This window comes from Magallana gigas, chromosome 1, assembly GCF_963853765.1.
Source record: "Magallana gigas chromosome 1, xbMagGiga1.1, whole genome shotgun sequence".
NCBI classification, from domain to species: Eukaryota; Metazoa; Mollusca; class Bivalvia; order Ostreida; family Ostreidae; genus Magallana; species Magallana gigas.
The window spans coordinates 69,868,243-69,892,413 of record NC_088853.1 but is presented as its reverse complement, the minus strand read 5'-3'; the positions used below and the strand labels follow the sequence as shown (position 1 = coordinate 69,892,413).

The 24,171-nt window shown below is 31.6% G+C and overlaps 1 protein-coding gene and 1 long non-coding RNA gene across 4 annotated transcripts; both read left to right on the top strand.

Moving 5' to 3' along the window:
* The first annotated feature begins 114 nt into the window (after window positions 1-114).
* Window positions 115-1,818, top strand: LOC117686833 (uncharacterized). The gene is made up of 4 exons (XR_010712401.1): window positions 115-203; window positions 326-417; window positions 903-990; window positions 1,630-1,818. It is a non-coding gene; the product is annotated as an uncharacterized lncRNA (long non-coding RNA).
* A 17,496-nt stretch (window positions 1,819-19,314) lies between these two features.
* LOC117686832 (perlucin-like protein) lies at window positions 19,315-23,364 on the top strand. 3 transcript variants are annotated; one of them, XM_034462622.2, is made up of 5 exons: window positions 19,315-19,420; window positions 19,717-19,734; window positions 22,521-22,612; window positions 22,881-22,968; window positions 23,130-23,364. In XM_034462622.2, exons 1-5 carry the CDS (start codon window positions 19,357-19,359, stop codon window positions 23,345-23,347), a joined length of 480 nt encoding a protein of 159 aa, XP_034318513.2. In that variant the 5' UTR covers window positions 19,315-19,356; the 3' UTR covers window positions 23,348-23,364. The 3 variants fall into 3 exon arrangements, with proteins under 3 accessions (XP_034318513.2, XP_034318514.2, XP_034318515.2); XM_034462623.2 differs by lacking the exon at window positions 19,717-19,734 and having other exon boundaries at window positions 19,316-19,420; XM_034462624.2 differs by lacking the exons at window positions 19,315-19,420; window positions 19,717-19,734 and adding an exon at window positions 22,356-22,432.
* Window positions 23,365-24,171: the final 807 nt, after the last annotated feature.

The window sequence follows — 24,171 nt, the reverse complement described above, 5'->3', positions numbered from 1 at the left end:
TACCGTATAATATTTCAAATAACAACTTTCTCTCATTAATGTACCACTTGATACTTTGTAACAGATAACCTAAATACATGTATCTACATATAAGTTTATACATTTACACTTCAGTTTCTTTTTTAACCGGTTAAAATCCAGGATGGAAAGTGGAAAAAGTCAGCTATGGTTTTTAATTATTTTCTCTCTGGCATCTACGGCGGGTAAAAATTAACACTTTTAAAACGAAGTGAGACCAACGTTATTTGTGATTGTCATGCATTTTATATCATTGTTTCGTTGTTTGAAATATCTCTGTCTGATTTTATTATTTATAATTTCAAAGTATCGCGGACTCATTGCGAAAAAGGATGGTTTCCATTTGAAAATCACTGCTATAAATTCTCGTCCTCTACAGCAACATTTAAAGACGCCATGGTAAGAAAATATTCTGTTACTATGTTTTGATGTTAAATTTGGACTATAATCTTAGCAACTAATTTTTAGTGATGCCTTCATTATCTCTTATCAAACAGAGAACGCAATGTTATTGTTATAAAGGTACGAGGTTGTGTGTGTATATATATATATATATATATATATATATATATATATATATATATATATATATATATATATATATATATATATATATATATATATATATATATATATATTTATTGATATTTTTCACTTAAGTGTTTTACATTACTAGAAAAAAATAGAAATAAGACCAGTCTCAGGACAGTTCAGATGACACATCTAAACTATCGTACAGTTTTCTGTTTTGTCGTTAAACCCTATTTATTCGTGTATATATTCATCTATAAGACCGAGTACAAATAGTTTAAACTGAAGAACCTGATTAAAGTGATAATAAAATGGCTACATTTAATTAAAATTTGTTTACAATATTTACAAAGATATTCTGTAACAACCTCGGAGCAGAACTTTTGGAGTTACAAAGCAAAGCAGAAGAAGACTGGATTGATTTGCAGTGTCGTGTTAGAGGTAAAACACACACACACACACACAGAGAGAGAGAGAGAGAGAGAGAGAGAGAGAGAGAGAGAGAGAGAGAGAGAGAGAGAGAGAGAGAGAGAGAATTTCTACAAAAAAATTATTTCAATTATTTGTATAACAATTACTGCATGTACTTCATTGAAAAAAGTACGCTTGATTCATTTTCTTGACAAGTATAGCAAACAAAATAAACATACCTTGTATGGTCATTCATCAAAGTTTTAAATCGATTGTCTGAATAAAAAGTGATTAACCTAATGGGTATCATTATTATATTATTTATTTGACTTGAAATATAATTCACAAAATCTTTGATTGTTTTTAAATAAATACAAAAACAAAATTGATAAAATTTGAAGTGTAATCTAACAGACAGTGACAAACTAATAGAACTCTTTCACTTTTGTTAAATCTAAATCTAAATAGCACAAAAGTTTGAGATATCTACCAAATATTTGTAATATATCTTTTCTTTACAGTAAAATATAACTTCGACAAAATAGAGAACCCATGAAAATAGAGATTATGCGACGACAATTCAGATTTCAGTATATACCTGAACTTTTTATACAAAGTAAATTGTATTGTTTTTAAGATAAAAATTAAAAGACATGGAAATTATTTCAGGTTATACATATGGAGTTTGGTTAGGACTCAATGATGTACAGACGGAAGGACAGTTTGTTAGCCTGTCGGACGCACGGAAACCTCAAGGAAATTTTAGGAACTGGGCAAAAGGAGAACCTAATAACACTAACAACAGCGAACACTGTGCCATGTATTGGACGGCAATAACACTAACAACAGCGAACACTGTGCCATGTATTGGACGGCAATAACACTAACAACAGCGAACACTGTGCCATGTATTGGACGGCAATAACACTAACAACAGCGAACACTGTGCCATGTATTGGACGGCAATAACACTAACAACAGCGAACACTGTGCCATGTATTGGACCGCAATAACACTAACAACAGCGAACACTGTGCCATGTATTGGACGGCAATAACACTAACAACAGCGAACACTGTGCCATGTATTGGACGGCAATAACACTAACAACAGCGAACACTGTGCCATGTATTGGACGGCAATAAGAGGCTGGAATGATGATCAGTATACAAAAAAAAAATTAAACATAGTATGCAAGAAATAAAAAGAATTTGCATATAACTAACCAGAGTTATAAAAAAAACCAACCATTTCAATGTTCAAGATGCGTGTGCATAATCATGAAACTTTATATTGACCTTAAACGTCTTTTTATTTTTAAATACTTCTGCAATATCACCATTTTTAACTCTTCAAATAATACTTTATAAATTGTTCTCTAAGTCAGTGAACTGGTATGTTATGTGTTGAATGGCACTCGACAAACACACTTCACCAATATGCAATAAATAACCATAACGATAAAACTCCAAACAGCGAAGATAAACCTTCAACAAATTATATTGTGTTGTTTGATATGAAATCAAGCGAACAAGATACATGTTTGGAACAAGCATTCATATCTTCGTTGTCTGTTTTTTTTATCTTTATGAATGTAAATGTGAATCAATCTGCACACTTTGTACAATTAGAACAAGTGATCTTGTTGCACTTTTTATGTATATAAAGCTGATTGAAGCCTCATATTTATTTTTTGTAGTATAATTGATATACAATTCCAACAATTCAAAATTGAATCCTTATAATTCAATCGTTATGTCCAAATCAGTTGATTAAAATTTACTTTTCTATAACTTGGAATATAAAACAGTAGAAATCCAAACTTTTTGAATCTTGAAACTTATTTGACATCCTATAATATGGAATCAGCTCATGCTTAAAAAGTTGTATGAAAATAGTTATGTGTCAAATACGATGTAACCGTGTGTGTCGCTTCAGAGAAATACAAAAAAACCAACCCCATAAAATTCCTTGTATGATGAATATGTACGTTATGATTTATATAAATGAATCATTTATTATAAATTGACAATATAAAACGCAATCTGATGCAACAATTCGTGTTTCCATACACACATTTCCTTTGATTAGAATAAGTATTGATATGATGTTGTAGTATTAGCCAATGGGTATCATTTTGATAAAGTTAAAAACTGAAAACGGCTTTTAACAAACTTGGAGAACAGTAAAATAACCATTTAAAATATATACATAAAGAAGCAAAAAAAAAAAACCAAAAAACTGTTTGATCCCAAATATGTAAACAGATCCCGGAAGAACCAGTAGACACCTCTCCAAATATCCCCACATCGACGTCCAGCGACAATCGAAATGCCTAAATAATGAATACGACTGTATCTTAAACATACATTACAACCAACAGCTAGAACCAATCAAAAGGGGAGTGTTGATTTAATTGGGCACGTGAAGCATAAAACATATTTGACTCCTTAAGTCTTTAAAAGATCGACTTAAGCGTCAATTTAATGTACAAAAGAAGAGAACATACGGATTTAACCAAAAAAATCTGACATCCGATGGTTTTATTTAAGATAGTATTTTATGCAAAGGGACGTGACCTGTCAATATTAATAGTGCCTCATTTGTCTTTTAGGAGGAGTGGATGACAACTACCATTTTTTAAAGAAAATCAATCTTCCTATTAAGAAGAGCTTAAGATGTAAGAGAGTATTACGATATAGGAAAGCATTCAAACAAAGCTACAGCGAAGCACAATGAAGCGTTTAATAAGGGTTAACTCCAGAAAAGTTTCTACGTAATGTTTTGATTGACCATTGTCCAATTAGATCGTAGCTGGGCGGAGTTAAGGCATCGCCACTCGTGACTTGAGAGAGAGAGAGAGAGGAGAGAGAGAGAGAGAGAGAGAGAGAGAGAGAGAGAGAGAGAGAGGGAGAGAGAGAGAGAGAATTGAGTAAATTAAAGTGGTACTGATGAAGAAATAATCGTTAGTTATAAACTTGCAAACAAATTAATTAAGGTCATTACAAAAAAATTACACCAATATTCTATATTGGTATAACTTCAAAGCGTTTTAAAGAACGATTGGGAAAATTTCTTTGGCCGTGCACCGTCGACAACTTGTACATGTAAAAAGAATGACATAGCTAACCAACAAAATTTCCTAGCATTGTGTCCGAGAATACAGACATTAAATATTTTGAAATGCCAACGAATGATCACTTTTGAATTTAGATGTAGTGAAAAGGAAAGGCAACGCAGGCGGATGCTTAGTGGAAAATTAAACTGACTTACAATCTCTGAACAGTATATATACATGTATGGCAATGACTTACAAAGTTAGCACAGAATTCCGGACGCCTGACTTGTAGCTGTCTGACTGTAGTGACACATCCAACCCACCGTCAACTGTTGAATGGCGTGATGGACATATAAGAACACGCCGCACGAAGAAGCGCCATCACTGATAAACAAAGTAAATAAACCAAACATATATCTCAAATCTACTGCCAAAAACTAAAGGAAGGTGTCAAATTTGAATAACAATGCAATATGTAGTTCCCTCCTTGAAGTAATTGTGCCAGATAAAGTGTCATATTTTGCCATTCGACTTATTTAATCAAATTTACACAAAATTAAAACAATAGTTTTCGCTGCATTTCAACATTACCAATAATGTCGTTTTTGTTTACGAACAGTAATGGATATATCTATCCCATATACTGTGGTTTCATTAATTTTCAAGGGTATCAATTTTCGTGGATAAAGTGAAAATCACATTTTCAAGGATACGTAAATTCGTGGCCAATGACCCTATCAATAGAAAATGTTAATAGAAATTACACTTCAATGAACATTAAATTTCGTGGATCAACTTAACAACGAAATCCACGAAAATTGGTATTCAACGAATATTGATGAAACCACAGTAGTATTTAAATGCTGCCTATACAAAACTTCAGAGGTGTGATGTACATGTACTTTGGGAATTTTCTGAATAACCAATTCTAGCTCAAGGTTAAATTCACGACTAAACCTTAAAAGTGTTGGCATTCTCATTTTGTACTGATCAGAGCTGGTCAATCATGCCCTTGGAGACAAGGACGACCTTTTTTATTGCTCAAAGCAATGCATGAAAGGATTTCGAAATTTTTTTAAGTACCTTGCTTTAAGTAATGCACATTAACTTTATTTTATCAATGTCCTTTTTATTTTGAGAGACTAATGCTTCAAAGTAATTACATAATATGACTTTGCGACAAATGAAGAACAAAAGATTGCTTTTTTGTGTAGCTGTAAAAATCGTACTTAAACCACAGAATGAGCTTTGTTTTTTCTAGTTGACACTTTCTTCAATGTTTGTTTAATTGTTCAAAGCTGTTTTTATGCTTTGTTATGAAAAGATATTAAGATATTTTCTTTCAAAAATTACAATCTTAAGCAATCTTTAGATACTTCGATCTCATAAATAAGATAATTAAGGTTAAAAAAGACGTAAGATGTGACCTTCGATGTAGTATATGTACACCCTGTTGTCCAAATTTGATGCCGGAAGTTAACAAAGCAATGACTGTATGAAATTTATTTTGCCCTGTCAATAGCAAAAAACAAACAAATGCATGTGTTGCATTTAATTCGATCTATATATTTAATTACATGTATGTTGTTGTTTATTGAATGTAACGTAGATCTATCTTCATCATACTGATCCAATACACGACGTGGAAACTATATAGTGGATTGTTTGGAAACAATGGAACAGGTGATCCACCTCGCCCACTGTTATCGGGAACTTGCCACAATAAAACACCTGTATCTTCGAACATCGATATTTAACGAATATGTTATACTCGACACCCACAAATTTATTTTTATTCAATAAATATCATCAAATACATACACGGGGGTATGACACCATTCTTTAAAATCGTTAATATCTATATATTTTTATTTACAAAAAAAAATTAAACCATAAACTTGTTTTATCCAAAGGCAGAAACCTGCTCAAAGATCATGTATTTTGAAGATTTGTGAGTTTCCGAAAAAAAAAGAAAGAAAGCATGTTTTGGTATAAACAAGTATTGCCTGGTTAAAATCTAAGGTTATGATTTTCATTATACCACTGAATAAACTTTTGTTTTTAAAACTACCACAAGTAAAAACTCTCTTGCTTCTTTAACAATAAACTTGAAATATTCGATATTGCACTTACATGTAATTGAAACTATAGAAATTTTTAAACTTGAGAATGTATAACTTTTATTGTTTTATGTCTTTTTTTAAAACACTGAAAATTGCTTTTCACTGAACGTTTGTTGTGTACATTGTATATTTCAGTATTTGTCCATGATAAAAAAAAAACACTGAAGCAAATAAATAATATACAATATGATTACATGAGTTTACTACATGTAGTTACTAGGAGCCCGAACCTTTATCAAAAGAATATATATATATATATATATATATATATATATATATATATATATATATATATATATATATATATATATATATATATATATATATATATATATATACATTCATTCCATTTGTGAAATTTCTACGATCCTCTTTAACGAGAAACCCCCGTTGTGTATTTAAACCTGTCCAATATATAATTGCATACTCTTTTGATTGTCAATGGTCGGAACGATTGGTTGCAACGAATATACAGATGTGTAAATGTTTAAACGATTTTACAATTCTAACATTAGATTTGCATCTGATAAATTTCTTAACATACGTCGTATAAAATGAGATAAAAATACGAGATTTAGTAGCGTTAACTGCTTACTTGCGTTTGCTAGATACTATTCTTTTTTATCTTAATACATGTAATACAAGATCACATTGTATCATACCATTTAAACTTAAAAAGTTACATTGTATCTTGTTTTGTGTCACCGTCTTTCACTGAAGTGAATGTTTTCTTCTTTGTCATATATGGTGTATTATATCACACAAAATCGTATAATTAATTTATAAAACACGTTTATTTTGTTTTGATACAAATATGCATAAAAGGAATAGTAATCTTATATATATATTAACAATCCCATCCATCAAACAAGATTAAGAGAGTTAGAAATATGTTTTCATAGTATCTTTGATAATCCAGAGCAGTTTCTTTCTGTAAATAGTAAATATGTAACGTTATCCATGAATTACATACTGAGCAACGATAAGGAAACCATTCCGAACACATTCGCAAGAGTGAAGTATGTAACGTCAACCATGAATGTCGTATAATAAATTTTTGTATCGTAGATTTCTTTAATGATGATGTTTTTAAATAATAATTTGGTACAGTGTTATGGGGGTTCATTAATGTATTATTGGAACACATTTCAGCATCATTATTCATAAACTTATCATAAAGTATCATTGGGCTATATTGATTAGCTTATTCGACACACTTTATTGTCATTAACATGCTGATGAAGTTTATGTATGTGGGTTTCAACAGAATTTCAATGACATTACCGCCGTAGATAAAGGTAAACCTGACATCAAAATTGAAGCTTTGAATTAAATTAACAAAACAAAGTTGAACATTTTGCTTTGTCAATAAAAAAAAAAAACACCTTCATGTGTGGCATATTTCAATATTTGTTATTATTTTGCTGTTTATTATACATTGAATGATACGATAGTCTTTTTTCTCAAACTAATCTTTAATCCGCAAAGGATCTATAAATAACACTGATTTAGAACAATGGGCCAACTGTAATCCGTAGTTCGTCACAATAGAGCACCTGCATTCTATCAATGACTAATAAACGAATAAAACTCTATATACTTAATTGAACAAATGTGGAGTTGGTATAAGTTCTTTCACCTCATTCCGATGATGAACATAATGAATTCTTCACAATCAGAGAACCACTACTACTTAACAACACACATAACAGATCCATTTATCTCTACACATTATGAATAACATTCAACATTTTGCTAAGCAAAAGAATCATCTTTACTAAAATTTTCATATAACAATGTTTATATCAGCGAGTTTGGTAAGCCCAAATACCAATTCAACAATTTACAACGTATTTATACAAAGAATTCAAGATTTAATGACTATACTGCAATTTTAAGTTCAAAAGTGTGCCTAAAATGCATCAATTTTCACGAAGAGCGTTTATTGCAAAAGACACCGTTTGTCCTTACTAGTAATTGTTTGATTTCAGCCGTTACTGCTTAAAAAAATGTTATAGTCAAACATGAACGATTTAAACAAATGCCGATTTTAAGAATCAAAAGAAACCACTCATTTTACCGTAATGTTTCTACCTTACCACTAAATATTGTGATGTAATTACTTATCTTAAAAGTGATCAGTGTACAATGTAGCAAAAACGCATGAAATTTGTTAATAACTTAACGTTTAATCTTAAAATGACTGCTATGTGGATATTGATAAATGTGACATGTTGATTGTTACATACCTTATTCATAGTTTTCTTTGTCTAATTCATGACAGGATGCCTCCCCGCCTTGCGACATATGTTACGTTGCTAAAGAATAAATAAATACAATTATCGTTTGAAATTACCTGTAAATATCTATACAACATTTGGTAGGTTTAATGCTATTATATTACACATAAGACCGATATTCGATAACACATTTCCTTCTTAAATCATATATAATGCCAACAGTCTGTACATGTTGATAGACAAACCGTCAGCCTTTGAAATGACGACTCCAAGAAGTTTGCTTATGTACATCAGTTTGATCATTATTGGTTTTGGGGCATCGATTGAAGGTAAAAAAATTGCACATGTCTACTTAGGTTTTTTTTTTTTTATAGATTCGTTTATTTGTGAAATAGTGTTTAAAATAAAAAATACTTAATAAATGAAACAAAAAAATGTAATGTTGTCTTGAGCAATCTTAATCAATTCACGTTGGAATAGCCATGCTGCATGTTTATTTATTTTTAACATGTATTAAAAAATATCTCAAAAAAGTTTGAGTGTATATTTAATTTTTCTTTTCACATTTTAAAAGCATTTCTGAATAGATGCGAAAAAGGATGGGTTCCATTTGGAAGGAACTGCTATAAATTCTCATCATCGACAGCGACTTTCAAAGATGCTATGGTAAGATGATAGTATTTTGTTTAGTTTACTTTTGTCTATTACGTGTATTGTGTTTGGAGCTCCGCTGTTTTTTCCGTATTTAACCAGACAACTATTATTGCAAAAAAGTCAAGACGTGGGTGGCTGGGTGCTTCTGTTCTAATTTTAGACAACACAAAGACCCAAATTTATATTTAGAAATCAGGAAGTCTTCATATCGATTATGGAAATATGCAGTTTATTTTGTCAGTGCTTTCAAACTGTTTTGTCAAATCAAAAACAGTTTGTGTGTATACATGTTAGTACTTTTTGTTTCAGAATTTTTGACATGCACTTGTGTTTATGTTTTGTGTATTATTATTTTACGGTATATATGTCTTAATTAGAAAATATTGTGTTCAACTGTCTTATTTTCTTAAAATTTAAGTAATAAAAAATGTTTTTCAAACTGAAATATTTACATTTAGTACACTCTTAATCTGCACTATACATGTACTATATATTTATTTTTATGACACTAAGTGTAGGATAAAAGAATGTTAGCCATGTAGTGTGAAGAAGACAATTAACAGCATGGCAGTATACTGAAATGAAGAGAGGAAATGTCATTTTTATCATGGTTAACATTGTTTCTACAAAAGATAATCTGTAACGCCTATGGGGGAAGACTTCTGGAGTTGAAAAGCAAATGGGAGGAAAGCTGGTTGGATTTACACTGCCACGTCAGAGGTAAAGCAAAATATTACACAATGTATGTGGTTACAATCAATTAGATAGCTAGATAACATTCACGCCATATCCATGCTGGGGAAAACCGCATAGACCAAGCTGAAATATATTTTGTAGATCGTTAAGTTATATTCACATTGAATGTGAACTACACACATCCTTATACAACAAAACACTAAGAGAAAAGCACAGAGAGAGAGAGAGTGAGAGAGAGAGAAAGAGAGAGAGAGAGAAAGAGAGAGAGAGAGATTCTATCAATATACTTATTCTCAATAAAGGCATGCATGCGATCAAGTTACTTGCACATTGATCGTCTTGCGATGCTAAAGGTTCATTGAATTATTAGTCACTTTAATATTTTGTCGTAATTGATATTTTCACTTGTTTGATGAGTGAAAATAAAACAAAGAAGATGGTACGTTTGGAATTTAAATTCCGGTATTTTAATCACAGGTTATAAACCTGGAGTGTGGCTTGGAGTGAGTTACATTAAGGAAGAAGGGCAATTTCTCTCCTTATCTGATGCACGCAAACCTCGCTATAGCAACTGGATACGCGGACAACCTGACAATGCTGGGAACGAAAATTGTGTTAGCTACTGGACCTCATTAGGAGGTTGGAATGATTGGATTTGTACAAAAAAAGCATACTATGTCTGTGAGAAATAAAAAGAATGTGTAAATTATTTACTATTATGATTGACTAGTATCAAGAATGGCATTTTTACAGTACGAGGGTTGTCCCAAAATAGCGTAGACAAGTGGCGTTATTCAGTTAATCGAAGACAAAGGAAGATGAAATTTGTGCCACAAAGGGTTCAAGAAATTTGCATTCAAATAATGTTTTAAAATCAAATATTGTTTAAGATTTAATTAGTGAAATGAAAGCATGTTAGATCAGAAATTCGACATGCGGCGCAATGTCAAAACAAAAAGTTATAAACATAATGAAATGAAAATTGCGAGGAAAAGTACTTTTTGAATGAAAAATTCAAATAAAACATACATTGATATTTGATAATAATTCTATTATTCACTCAGAAAATGTGTTGACTATAACAAAACTTTTAAATATTATATAGTGCGTTTTGTGACAAGTTGAAAAGTTAACTCGTAATAAAATTACGATGTCAGCGTTTAAGGCGGCGCAGCAGTAACTGATATAATTTTGTAAAAACCATGAAATAAATCCTAAGCGGCTTTGTACAATGTACAATTGAAGTAAATGAAATTAAAAAATTGATTAGAAATGCGTTTTGTGAATAACTAGTTAAACAACATTGAAAATTTTTGAACAAGTATGAAGGTAATAAGTGAAAAAAAGAAACCCCGAACGATATCAATGGACGTCAAAATGCAGATCGACACATTTCGGTAAGATGGACGTTAAGACAACAAGTAATACAGGACAAGGTTGGAGCTGATAGATCGCTTGTACGTAGCAAATATTTAAAAAAAATAACAAAACTAGAAATATATGTTGAATATGCACTCAGGGTACATGTTCAAAGATAATATTTTTTCTAAGACATTTTTGGAAATAAAACGTAAATGTTATCGTAAAACGATGAGGAGGGTTTAGCAACAACGTAAAACTGGAAATTTTCGACATTGCGCATTGCACCGCCTGACAAAACATGTTGTTAATAATTATTTATTTTCTCGAGAAATAAATAAAGAACAGATTTCAATTTTTCAGTATTGTTTGCCAAAGGGTCATTGAAGAAAACATAGAAGTCTAATGAAATTGCAGTGAACAAATTATAAATTATGTTTCCTGTCTACATTATTTTGGGACAACCCTCGTATTCAAGCAAATGTGCATAATTTTAAAAAAAATTACGTTGTCTGTATATGTAATACAATAATGCAATGCTACACTAGAAGCTACAAGTAGTAGCTATTTAGATGATAATGTATTAATTGTCCCATATTCAGTAAAGTGGACTTATATGTTTAAAATAAACATTTATACATAAAAAAAGATCACACCAAAAAGCAAACGATTACACCCATAAAAAGATTATTGTAGATAAAAAATATAGCTATTATAAGTCATTTTTATTCTTTTATTTATTTGTACAAAAGAAACAAATCTTCATCATCTATTAATTAACCGTTAAATTGCACCTGTATCTACCAATTTATTAAAAAAGAACAAGGTTTTATGAATTTGCTGTTTGCTATTTAACTCATTGATTATCATAAATACATAAAATCACCCTGTATAACATTGAATCATAATTCATTTGCTTAATTACAATGTATCAACATGTGTATAAAAAATTGCACATGAAAAAGAAAGAAAAATTATAGGAAAGAGTAATTGGACACATCGTAGAATATCTTCATTTCAACTCTTATCCGGGTCAACCAATAACCCCCGCCCCCTTTATCGATCAAATTCATAACCACAAAAAAACAACAACAAAAAACCTTCCGACCCCCTAGTTAACCGTCGTGCTAATATTGTTTCCGTTACATCAACTAGTTTTTGTTTTATGAATCTGCAGTGTTTTTTACAGCCTACCCAGATTGCTCTATACCATGCTGTTGATGTGGTCGGCAAAAGAACTTTGCTGAAAATGGACATACTTAGTGAAAGAAACCCAATCCTTTTAGAATTTATTAAGAAGGGATGTGTTCGTTTAAATCAGCTCGTTAATCATAAGGTTTAACGGTATTACAATGCACAATTCTTCAAAACCTTAAAGTCATATGATTGTACCTGTACAAGAAAAACGGGTCAACTTTTGCCGCTTGCCTACTTTTACATTTCAACATTACCAATGATGCAGCCATTCACTTACAGTGATGGGGATTTCTGTCCCATAGAGTAATCTCTCCTATACAAATCTTTTAAAGTACGATGTATCTGGGGAATTTTCTAATGAACCGATTTTCGAGTCTATATATTTCTGAAGACAGCTTTTTATTTACTGAGTAACTTTTCATAACAATTAATATTGGTTATAATGATCAATTTTTGAGATATCTTTTTAAGAAATGTATTTTTTATAAGTAGTATTTAAAGATTACTTTTCATAAAGGAAACTAATAAAGTGACTTTCAAAGACACTTCTTCCATGGGGGAAGATCGCCTAAAATTTGAAGCGTTTCACTAAGTTAACAAAACAATGAGTAGAATATCACCTTGTCAATAGCAAAAGATAAACACGTTCATGTGTGGCATTTATTTCAATATTTCTTATTGTTTTGTTGTTTATTAGATATCTGAATGTAACGAGCATTTGTCTTCCTGATACTGATCAACATTCCGGCAGAGGATCCACAAATACCACTGTGTAAGAACAATAGACCAACTGTAATAGGCAATTTGTCACATTAAAACACCTGTAATCTGGTGTAAGCAAAGGGTCATTTGGTGCCAACAATTGAAATGGTCAATAACGTAAAGAAAAATTGTTTCAATATCTCTAGAAATAAAAAAGCTGTCCCTAAAAAAAAAATAGAAGAAAAAAATAATAAAAAACATAAGAAATACAAAAGGTCTTTCACCTGAAAGGTTAAGAGACCTAAAAACAGACTGTTGGCATTTTATAGGAATCAAGTAGGTAAGCTGCTATCGAATATAGGACTTATGTGTAATTTAATAGCATTAAACCGACAAAGTGTAATATTGAATTTTTCGGGTAATTTTAAACCATAAATGTGTTAAGTCTTTATTCATTAGCCTCAGTTTTGTTCAGAGTAGGTTGGAAACAATTTCCGAAAAGTTATTCAATAGATGTTTACGATATACAACATAGAATTCCTAAAGAAATGGTTAAAAAAATCTCTTAAAAAGTCAATAATGGGTTTGTGGTTTTCCCATTTTATTGTACAACATATATCATAGTAAATTTTTATGCCTCCCTTCGAAGAAGGGAGGACATATTGCTTTGCTGCTGTCTGTCGGTCGGTCGGTCGGTCCACCAACAGTTTCCGTTCATTTTCTTCGCAGAGGATGAACATATTGAAATGAAATTTGGTATATTGGTTTATCATGATAATATCTAGGTCAAGTTCGATATTGGGTACGATCGAGCAATTTTCGACAGAGTTATGGCCCTTGGACGTAGAAAAATTCTAGTTTTTTGCAGTTTCCGCTCATTTTCTTCGCAGAGGATGAACATATTGAAATGAAATGTGGTATACAGGTTTATCATGATAATATCTAGGTCAAGTTTGATATTGGGTACAATCATGCAATTTTCGACAGAGTTATGGCCCTTGGACTTTGTGAAAAATAAAATAACAAGAATGTGTAGATGAATAGTTAATGTTCCTCAAAATAATGCACATAGTTAATGTTCCACAAAATAATGTGCAAAATCAAAATAATATCGATTCTGTCTGTTTATATCATAAATAGGTGTGAGCACTCTTGCAATAATAATACATGTATTAGCGATTAATATGACAGAGTTTAATTGTTTCATAGTGTGTACAGAAGTCAGATATGTTTTAACTTTAACTGTATTCAATGAAAACATCCATTCACCTACAAATAGAAACCATCAACCAAAAAAATGTTGTTTCTTTAAAATCGAGCGATAATAATAAATTATCGGTTATTTTTTCATTCATTTGTACAAAATAACTCGATACGTGCAATGTACCTGTATGTTACGATTCATTAAAAATAAAACAACAATATGTATTTCAGCACGGCTTCCTATTACATTTAATTCGCATGTATGTCTTTAAGATGAACTAACACTGTTAGAATGCATCAATTATTAATCATAAACAGGGTTTTAAATTGTTGTGAAATTTTAAAAATACATTTTTGCGATGAATCTGTATGTTAATATTCAAATATATAATTATTATAGATTGACAATTTTAGACACATGTATCTAATATCAGGGTTCAGATTCCGTAAACACTTTTTTTTTGCTTAAAAAAATAGGCATTGCATTATTATCTTTCAACGAGGTCTTTGGTTTATATAACACTTTAAATGAAGGTTACTATACATTCTTTTGATATAAAGTTATCAAGTGTAAGTTCCTTTGAAAAATTTAAAAAAAGAAGAGGAATTCAGAAAGAGACTTAGTTTACTATATAACCCTACAATTAACGATGCTTTCGATGCAGATTTAAAGCGCACATTCTGACACACAAGCAACAACAACAACGTAATATGCTTGACCCCTTGTATTTATCAAACGTCTCACTAAATTACCAGATTACCGAAGAGGAAATCAGGAAGACTTCCAAATGAGGTTCTAAAGTCTGATAGTTTTATAAAAGTTTTACACAAGATGTTATGCTCCTCTTAAGGTCCAAGATAATGCCTGCAATATGGCGCAAATCTATTATATGTCCGATACTGAAAAACTGGTCCACTGACCCACTTCTTCTTTTTATTATCATGGAATAAGCCTCCACTCCGTCGTCGCTAGAAATTATAGGTGTTTTTAACAAAAGACGCGTCGCCTAATAGACGACAACACCCTACTAGTCATTGTGCAGTGAATGATCACGTGTTTACTCTGAACAGCATAATAAAAGTATAAAAACTCTAATTGTTACTTTAATCTATTTATAAAAGTCATTTGATATGGTTATAGATAGTTGATGGAATTTTGTTTACTAAAAAAGGGAATGGATTGCCAATTTTACCACACGTTAAAATCTCCGTATTGTGACACCGAATCATGTGTACGCCTGGGTGATCATTACACAGACTGGTTTGAATATAGATCAGGAGTGCGACAAGATGATAATTTCTCTCCAACACTATATGCCATGTTTACCAACGACATCGCCATGCAACTGAAACATCTCAACAGTGAAATTCATATTCGCCCTATTCAATCGATCGTTTTTCTGTATGAAGTATATATTGCACTGCTTGCAGAAAACGAGGGCGACATGGATGCAATGCTTGATGTTGTTTCTGGCTGGTGTAGGAAATGGCTGCTTCGGATCAACGTTCTAAAATCTTAAGTACTAGAAGTACATTTTCGTAAAAGAGAAGTGATCATGTATTTTGCAAATTCGGGGAGAAGGGGGGTTGTCTTGATTATACTACATCCTATAAGCATCTTGAAGTGCTATTCTTTGATTTTGCTACATTTAAAATTAAAACAGAAAATTTCACAGAGGCCTTACATGTTTTTTTTTCAAAAATACAATTAAACAAATAGATAAGATTGTACATGTAAAAAAGATGTTTCTAAGCAGAGTTGCGCCAACTCTAGACTACTGCAGTGGAGTGTGCAGCATCGAATCCGTACATGTATGGGCGTGCATTACTTTCTCGGAGTGCACCGGTTTACTAAGAGTTTAGCGATTCTAATGGACAGTGAGTGGCACCCTTTATTCTATCGCCATCAACTAAACATGTTACGATTATGGAATTATTTCCTTTTAAGAGTGATGGCAGACGTACGAAATTAGTATTCCAGTTGGATTTGAAAAAAAAAATCAAATAACCAGATGTGGTCACACCATGTTAAACTTTTAATCTATCTATATGTCAACATGTTTTTTAACCGAGAGGTCTTTAATTGAGATCAAACTTCAGTAGAAATTTGTGAATGACTAGCACAATGAACTACAACGTGTTTCAAAGCTCAGAACTGACAAGTGTTTTAGAAGTTATTTTAATTTAGAAAAATACGTTAAAATAGACATGCCCAAACCTCAAAGATCTATACTGGCTCAATTTAGGTGTGATGTTCTTATCAGACTGAAAACGATCTAGGGGGGGGGGGGGGGGGGGGAGGGGGGTTGGGGGAGGAAGAAAACAATAAGTTATGTATAACAAGAACCAATGGAAGATGAATTTCGTTTTTTTATTACATTGTACATCTTACTCAATATATAGAACTGTAATTTTTAATAGTATTGGCTTTAATAATCGATTAGTAAACATGTCGGACTCAGATTGCACTAGTTTTCTCTTACCCAATTTTCCTCGACAAACTGCCAGATTCCTATATTCAGCTGTTATATGCAGACAATCTATCATATTCAAAATAGCAATGCGTTAAACTTACAATTTCATGTTTATAAAGTGACTTATAGTTCCAATGGGCCGGATGTTTATTCCTTAAGCTATTATACAATATGCATGTTTCTGTTATTACTTACGAAACACATACACATGTCACTATAACAAATCATTTATTTACTTTTCTTACTTACTTACAGAACCTTTAACCTTGTTCAATTGAGCCCATGCGAACAAATCTGCAGTAATTTTTTTTTTAATATAAAGACATTTCGTTTTACAATTCCCTTTAAAAAAAAATGCGCCACTATTTATCCACCCACTTTTTAGGTATCGTTTCTCAAAGCAATATTACAAAATGCATTTGGTTCAGCTTAAAGAAAACAAAAAAAAATGATAATTATTTACAACTTATCATGATTTGAATGTTTGTTACAATATGCATAGCTGTCAAGTTGCTAAAATTACTGTAGCAAGTATGCTATTTACCGTTGATGTTCTGTTATTGCGGTGATGAAATGAAATGAAGGCTCTTCACGTTGGGAATTTAATGCATTGTGATGAAATATTATTGCTATTAGTTATTGCTTTCAAACTGGGTTATGTTAGTTTTGTCTTAATAAATACGCTTGAGCTTTTATTAATATGGCCATGTACATACTACATCATATCATCCAGCCATATAGCGCGCGTTTAAGCATTTCTGTGCATAAGAAAAATGCAAGTGTATCATTGACTTGTATTGCAACAAGACGTACGACAACGCATATGTTAGCCTCTTTATTACTCTTCTCGATTATTGAGTAGCTTTTGATAACTGGTATTAGTGTTTGTTATGATTAAATGTTAAGATTTATAAAAATTGCAAGTTCTTTAAATTATTCAAAGAGTCCTTTTCAATAGGGATACTAAGAAAGTGGCTGTTATTGTCACTACTGCCATGAAAGAAGATACACCTAACATTTGAAGCTTTTATTTAAGCCAACAGAACAATGTGTGAAATTTCTCCTTGTCAATAGTAAAAATATACTTGTTTATTGGGAGCGTGCTTTTAAATTTTGTTATTGTGTTGTAGTTTATTAAATATTTGAATGTAAGGAGCATCTGTCTGTCGCATACTGATCTATTATTTGGCATTAGATCAATAACAACTTTTGTGCTAGAACAACGGGCCAAACATGATCGGGTATTTGTCACAATAAAACACCTGTATTCTATTGATGAGTAAAAATTGAATCATCGGAGCCTGTTACATAATATCTAACGACACAAAAATTAACTTAGGAAACATTGCTCTATGCACTTATTTGAACAAATGTAGAAGTGGTAAATTACCTTACTCCAATTCCAATGATGAACACAATGAATACTTCATTTTTCAACAAACAGAATAACAGATTCGATAAATAAAAAAAACAAAAAAACAAAAAACAAAAAAAAAACAACAAAAACAAATAAAAAAAAAACAAACCACAAAAAACATTGGACATTTCGCTGAGCAAATGAATCATCTGTAGTATCATTCTTAAAGGACAATGTTTATATTAGCAAGTTTATTAAGCACAAATACAAATTCAACAATTTACAACGTATTTGTACAAATAAGTCAAGATTAGATAACCAAACTACAATTTAAAATTCAGAAATGTGCCTTAACTTGATCATTTTTCCATAAAGAACATTTATTGCAATACATTCATTGAGTCCTGATCAAATACGTGTTGATATTCGACGTTACAGTTTGAAATTTGGATTTGTGACGTCGTCTCGACTTTGATTGGAAGTGTCACATTTAAAGATGTTAAAGTTATTAATTTGCGTAAATTTATTTTAAATCAAATTATCAATGGCACAACTATTCGTGGCCAATGTTTCTAACAAAAAAAATGTATCTCTATATATATTGCACTTCAGTTAACATTGATTTTTGTTAATAAAATCAACAAGAAAATCTCCATATATTGGTATTAAAGAAAAGTGATATAAACACTTTGATTCCTACAGCCAGGAGATGGGTTTTAATGATCTTTTATCAAATATACACAAAATAATGAATACAATCTTAATGTAAGCTATTTTCAATATTTCTTACCAAAAATGTGAACTATACCCTAAAATTTACTCAAGGCAGAACCCTTATTGTAGATGACAAATTTTAAACGTTCAGGAAAATTAGTTTGAAAGGGGTTCTTTGATCAGTGTACAATATATCTTTATATTATTGATTAACGCGTTTCTTTTGTTTCCTTTATATAAAACACACGAAATTTGGTTATAACTTAAGAAATATCTCAAAATGACTTTTTTTACAAAATGAGTCTCACGAAGTATGTTTGTTTAGAAGGTGGATATTGATAAATGTGACATGTTGATTGTTACACACTTTATTCATAGTTTTCTTTGTCTACTCCATGACATAATGCTTCACCGCCTTGCGACATATGCTACACTGCTAATGAATAAAAACTCAACACAATTATGGTTTAAAATTTCCCGAAAAATTCAATATTACATTTTGTCAGTTAAATGCTATTAAATTACACTTAAGCCCGATATTCGATAGCAGTTGATTTACCTTACTCCTATATAATGCCATCAGTTTGTAATTGCCAATTAACAAACCGGAACCACTGGAATGGAGAGTCCACGCAGTCTGCTTCTTTGCTTGATCACCATTGGTTTGGGGACATTGATCGAAGGTAAAAGAAAGATAAATAAACATGCTCACGGTAGCATTATATTTATTGACTTTTTATTTTTTTAAATTCTGTTTAAAACTAATACTAAAAAGATCCATATGAAAACAATGTTGTGTTGTACCATATAGATCCTGTTCAATTTGTGTTCAAACTGTTATATCAAATGGTTGTTTTTTTATATGCATTTCCCAATCCTTAAAGTTTGAGTGATTATTAAGGTCTTCTTTTAACATGATAAGCAAATATTTTTAAGCGTAAACTAAAAATAAAATTAAACATTAATTATTTTTTTTAAGTGGAGGGGCAAATCCATGGTAAGTCGATTTTCTATGTATAAATTGACAAAAATGAAAAAAAAATTAGCATGGGGGGAGCTCTATGATGAGTCAAGTTTTATATGTAAGTTTAAGAAAAAATGTCTACTGCAAAAAAAGGGGGAAATCAATCAATCAATCAATCATAATCACAATCACTTTAAAAGAGGAGATGCAGTGCAATGAATATTTATATATTAAAATCTTTATTATTTAACAACATTGTATCTGAGATTAAACTATTGTTCTACATATAAATAGATAAATTATAACAAATCTTATAAACTATGAATAATGAAAATTTACTGAAAAATAGGTATGTTTTATTTTTTGGCATTTAAATTTCACGTTGTTAATTTTATTTTATTAATTTATTATAATTCATTGTTTGATCACATGCTGTGCTCGCCCCAACGGTCGCACCGTAAAACATATTAAGTCATATATCGAAAAATTCTACCCCTACTATATAGTAGGGGTAGAATTTTTTGATATATGACTTATTAAGCGACTGATTGATAAAAATCCAGGTGCCTGTGGTATCTGGTACTCAAACCTGTCTGTATTCACTTGGCAGGAGTGAACCTGTCAGTTCCCTGACGTAGTTCCAGGGTTTGGGGTCATGATACAAAAACTAATATACGCAAAATGTGATACAAATATATCAGTTGAACTTGGTACAGACTATATAACAAAGATGTAGATATTTTTGTTGAACCGATTGAAAAATAAACCACCGAATACAACAAGTCGATTCTCGAACATAACGTCTAATGCCAGTCAAATAAATATCTTAATTTAATGATAACATGAAAATAAAATTGTTTCATTCAATATGAATTATCAACGCCATCGACAAAGGAGAATTTCTGATTAAACGATGCAGCCGTCGGTGAACTGTAATGCGTGTTGAGACAGGAATCACAACAATGTCGTCTGCTGAGAGTTAGAGATCAAAGACAAGCCTCGCCCGCCCATGAAGTGAACAACAGGTTATGATATGAGTCCTCTCGTCCCGTTTATTACAAACTTACCAAATTTCGACCAGAAAACATCCTTGGTTGCCGATTGTTTACTTTCTGCCTCATACATGCCGCGGTTTCCGATCACGCATGTGCATTTTTAAAGCTGACTAAAAAAAGAAGCAAATCGGACAAGTTATTATTTCCCGGAATAATACATAAGGATAATTTTGTTTTTAGAAATGGCCATGGATTAATCTTAAACATCAGGCATGTAGCATTGTTTTTGAAAGTGTAGGGGGGGGGGGGGGGGGCAGACTCATCCAAAAAAATCTTGACAAGCAAAAAAAAAAGGGAAAAGGTTAATTTCCAAAATCCTGAAAATCCTAATCCGTGTGTGTGTGTGTTTTCACTTCAACTTCACTGTTTCTTATTTTCAATTCAATATTACATGGTCATAGAAAAGTTGGGAGGGGAGTGGGGGCAACTCCATGTTTATTTAATTTGTTGTATGTAAATTTAAGAAAAATCTTTGCTTTTTGTAAAGAAAAAATAAGGTGTATACTCAATATATATGCCTTTTCTTTCCGGTCCTGTTTACGAATTAAGACGGGAGTTTCAATGACTGATTGATCATCGTTATTGACCTTAAACACGTACATGTACATCTTCGCTAGCCCAGCGTTTTCGGTCCACTGTGTTCCCCACAAGGGGAGTGTGCGGAGAGAGTGCGGATCAGAAACCCATGACTTAGGAAGATGGTACATGTATTTGAACAAAATATATATGTATGATGTACAAGTTTTTTTTTAATAAAATTACCGTTTTTATTGAAAATTGTGTCATGCACTAGCATTAGAACAATTTTTAAAAAAAAGACCAATATATAAATTAATGGATAGAATACTAAGGTTAAATGAATTGACTATTGTTGATACACACCTTTTGGTGTGTTAGTGCTTTACATACAGAATTTAAACATAACAGTTATTGTATTTTTTCTTATGTTTAGACGTTTGTGTATATATTCACGAAATATTCATAGTTACATGTTGATGTTATACTTCATCATCTTACTATATAATGTTAGTTTTCAATTACAGTTGTGTAGTATTATATTTAAAACTCGGAAGTTGTTCGTGATTGTCTCTAATCCTGTTGTATATGTTTTATACAATAAAATATGTTCAATTCCCATATGACTTTGGGCAACTGTTTAAAACAACAATGTGACGTTTCATAGACGGCCATGCATTCTGTCTTGACTGCTAACGCTCCGTTTCTTCTGTAACAATATTCATGGCGCTACTGAAATTGCTGTGTGCCAATAAGGCAATATGGAGGGATTTAACAATCAAAATATCATCGTATGAGCCAAGATGCACATCTGCTGCTACCATATATTTACGTTATATTTATCTTTTTGTTTTCTGGCACAGGTTAAATCTGATTTTTTATGAAACACCTGTTCATAGAGCCAATAAATGAAAACTCTCAAACTGCTGACATATCAAAATGAATCACACTTATATGGTTTACTTGAAACTGCCAATGCCAATTGTCAATTGAAGGCCTATAAATTACACTCAAGCCTACTACCAAATATAACCGTTAACCGAGTTAATTCCTATAAATTGCCAACAGTAATACATATGATGAACCAGTATCATTGAAAATGAACAACGCAAAAAGTCAGCTTCTTCTTTTGATAATTGCGTTTTTGGCGTCAACAGAAGGTAAAATTCATCCTTAGAGTTTTTGTAATCCGCTCCAGTTGATATGTTTTGTTTTAGTCATGTACCATTTTGTTTTGCATTTCTAAAGCATCACTCATCCGATGCGAAAGAGGATGGGTTCAATTTGGAAAGAAATGCTACAAATTCTCACATTCTACAGCAACATTTAAAGACGCCATGGTAAGATAATACATGTATATTACAATTATACACCATGCAGTGTATGTAAATACCAAAATCGCACTCCAAGGACATGATAATGTGTTTTATGTTTCTTTCATGAACTTAATATTACGCATTTAATCAATATTTACTTAGTGTAGTTTGAAGACAATCTATTAAAGTCCGTTGTAAATTATATGTGTATATGTGCATTTATACAATAAATTACTACAGCATCTGTATAGCAGTTATACCATGTTAAACTGTTCTTTTTAACGAAACTTAGGTGATGTGTAACAACAATGGGGGTCGACTTTTAGAGTTGCAAAGCAGAGAGGAAGAAAACTGGGTCGATTTACAATGTCGCGTCAGAGGTAAGAGAGAGAGAGAGAGAGAGAGAAAGAGAGAGAGAGAGAGAGAAAGAGAGAGAGAGGGGCGTGTGTGTGTCTCTCAAGAAAATTACGAGAACATTTGTCTATTTTATATCCAATTTTCATAGAACCACATCAAATCAAATTCTGAATAACTACTTCAGGTTATGGATTTGGAGTGTGGCTGGGACTGACTGATCTTCAGAGAGAAGGTCAATATGTGACCATGTCTGATGCTCACAGACCTCGCTACAGCAACTGGATGAGAGGGGAACCCAACAATGGTAACAGAAACGAACACTGCGCCATGTACTGGATCACAAAAAAGGCGTGGAATGATACCGTTTGCACAGGAAGAATAAACTATGTATGTAAGAAATAAAGAACATTTCTAAATGACTTAAGAGGTTATATATAAAAGAACAGTTGTAACAGCAAAATGTTTGATAAGGCTTTGCATTATCAACAAACCTTTAATACTGTTGCTATGGTTCACTACTACTTTACAGATTTTCAGATAAATACTCTATAATATATCCCAATAGTCAATGAATTGATATATTCAAAGTGTTTTATCAAACAATTACTGAAACGGGGCTTTTTTTTATATGTCTTTATTCATATTGTGTATGTTGTATTTAAGATTGGCAATCTCTCTCTCTCTCTCTCTCTCTCTCTCTCTCTCTCTCTCTCTCTCATGCTTTTGATAAAATTTTGTAAGCGGGTATTAACAAAAGTATGATTGTCTCGTAGAAAAAAAATCAACATTACATTGAATTTCAAATACAAGACATGGCTCTTTGTGTAAGTATTTGGTATAGCAGAAACTTTAACTGTTCGTTTTTTGTGCTATTTATATTAACATTGGCACTCTTGCTAATTTCTTCTCGATACCAGTAACAATTCATCTGTCAAAATTAAAACAATCATTCCTTTTTAGAAGTGTGATTTAACATTTAGATTAATTATGAAATTGAAGTCAATTTTTTTTCCATAGGTATTATCTTGATAGAGATATTATATTGCTTAATAACCAATATAACCAAATAACCATTAATTGGAATGCAGGTAAACGATTCGAGATAACTTATAAGTCAAGAATTTTTTTTTTAGAAAAATACTTAAAATTTTAGGGTTTTTTTCTCCTTAACAGTACCCTCCTCCCTCCCCCCCCCCCCCATTAAAAAAGAACCCAACTAACAAAAC

What these genes read in the sequence shown, in the direction of transcription:
- LOC117686832 (XM_034462622.2), top strand. Translation starts at nt 19,357, where the DNA reads ATGGAGAGTCCACGCAGTCTGCTTCTTTGCTTGATCACCATTGGTTTG. An exon ending in CAACATTTAAAGACGCCATG is followed by an intron (nt 22,613 to 22,880) that starts GTAAGATAATAC and finishes AACGAAACTTAG; the next exon opens with GTGATGTGTAACAACAATGG. An exon ending in TTTACAATGTCGCGTCAGAG is followed by an intron (nt 22,969 to 23,129) that starts GTAAGAGAGAGA and finishes TAACTACTTCAG; the next exon opens with GTTATGGATTTGGAGTGTGG.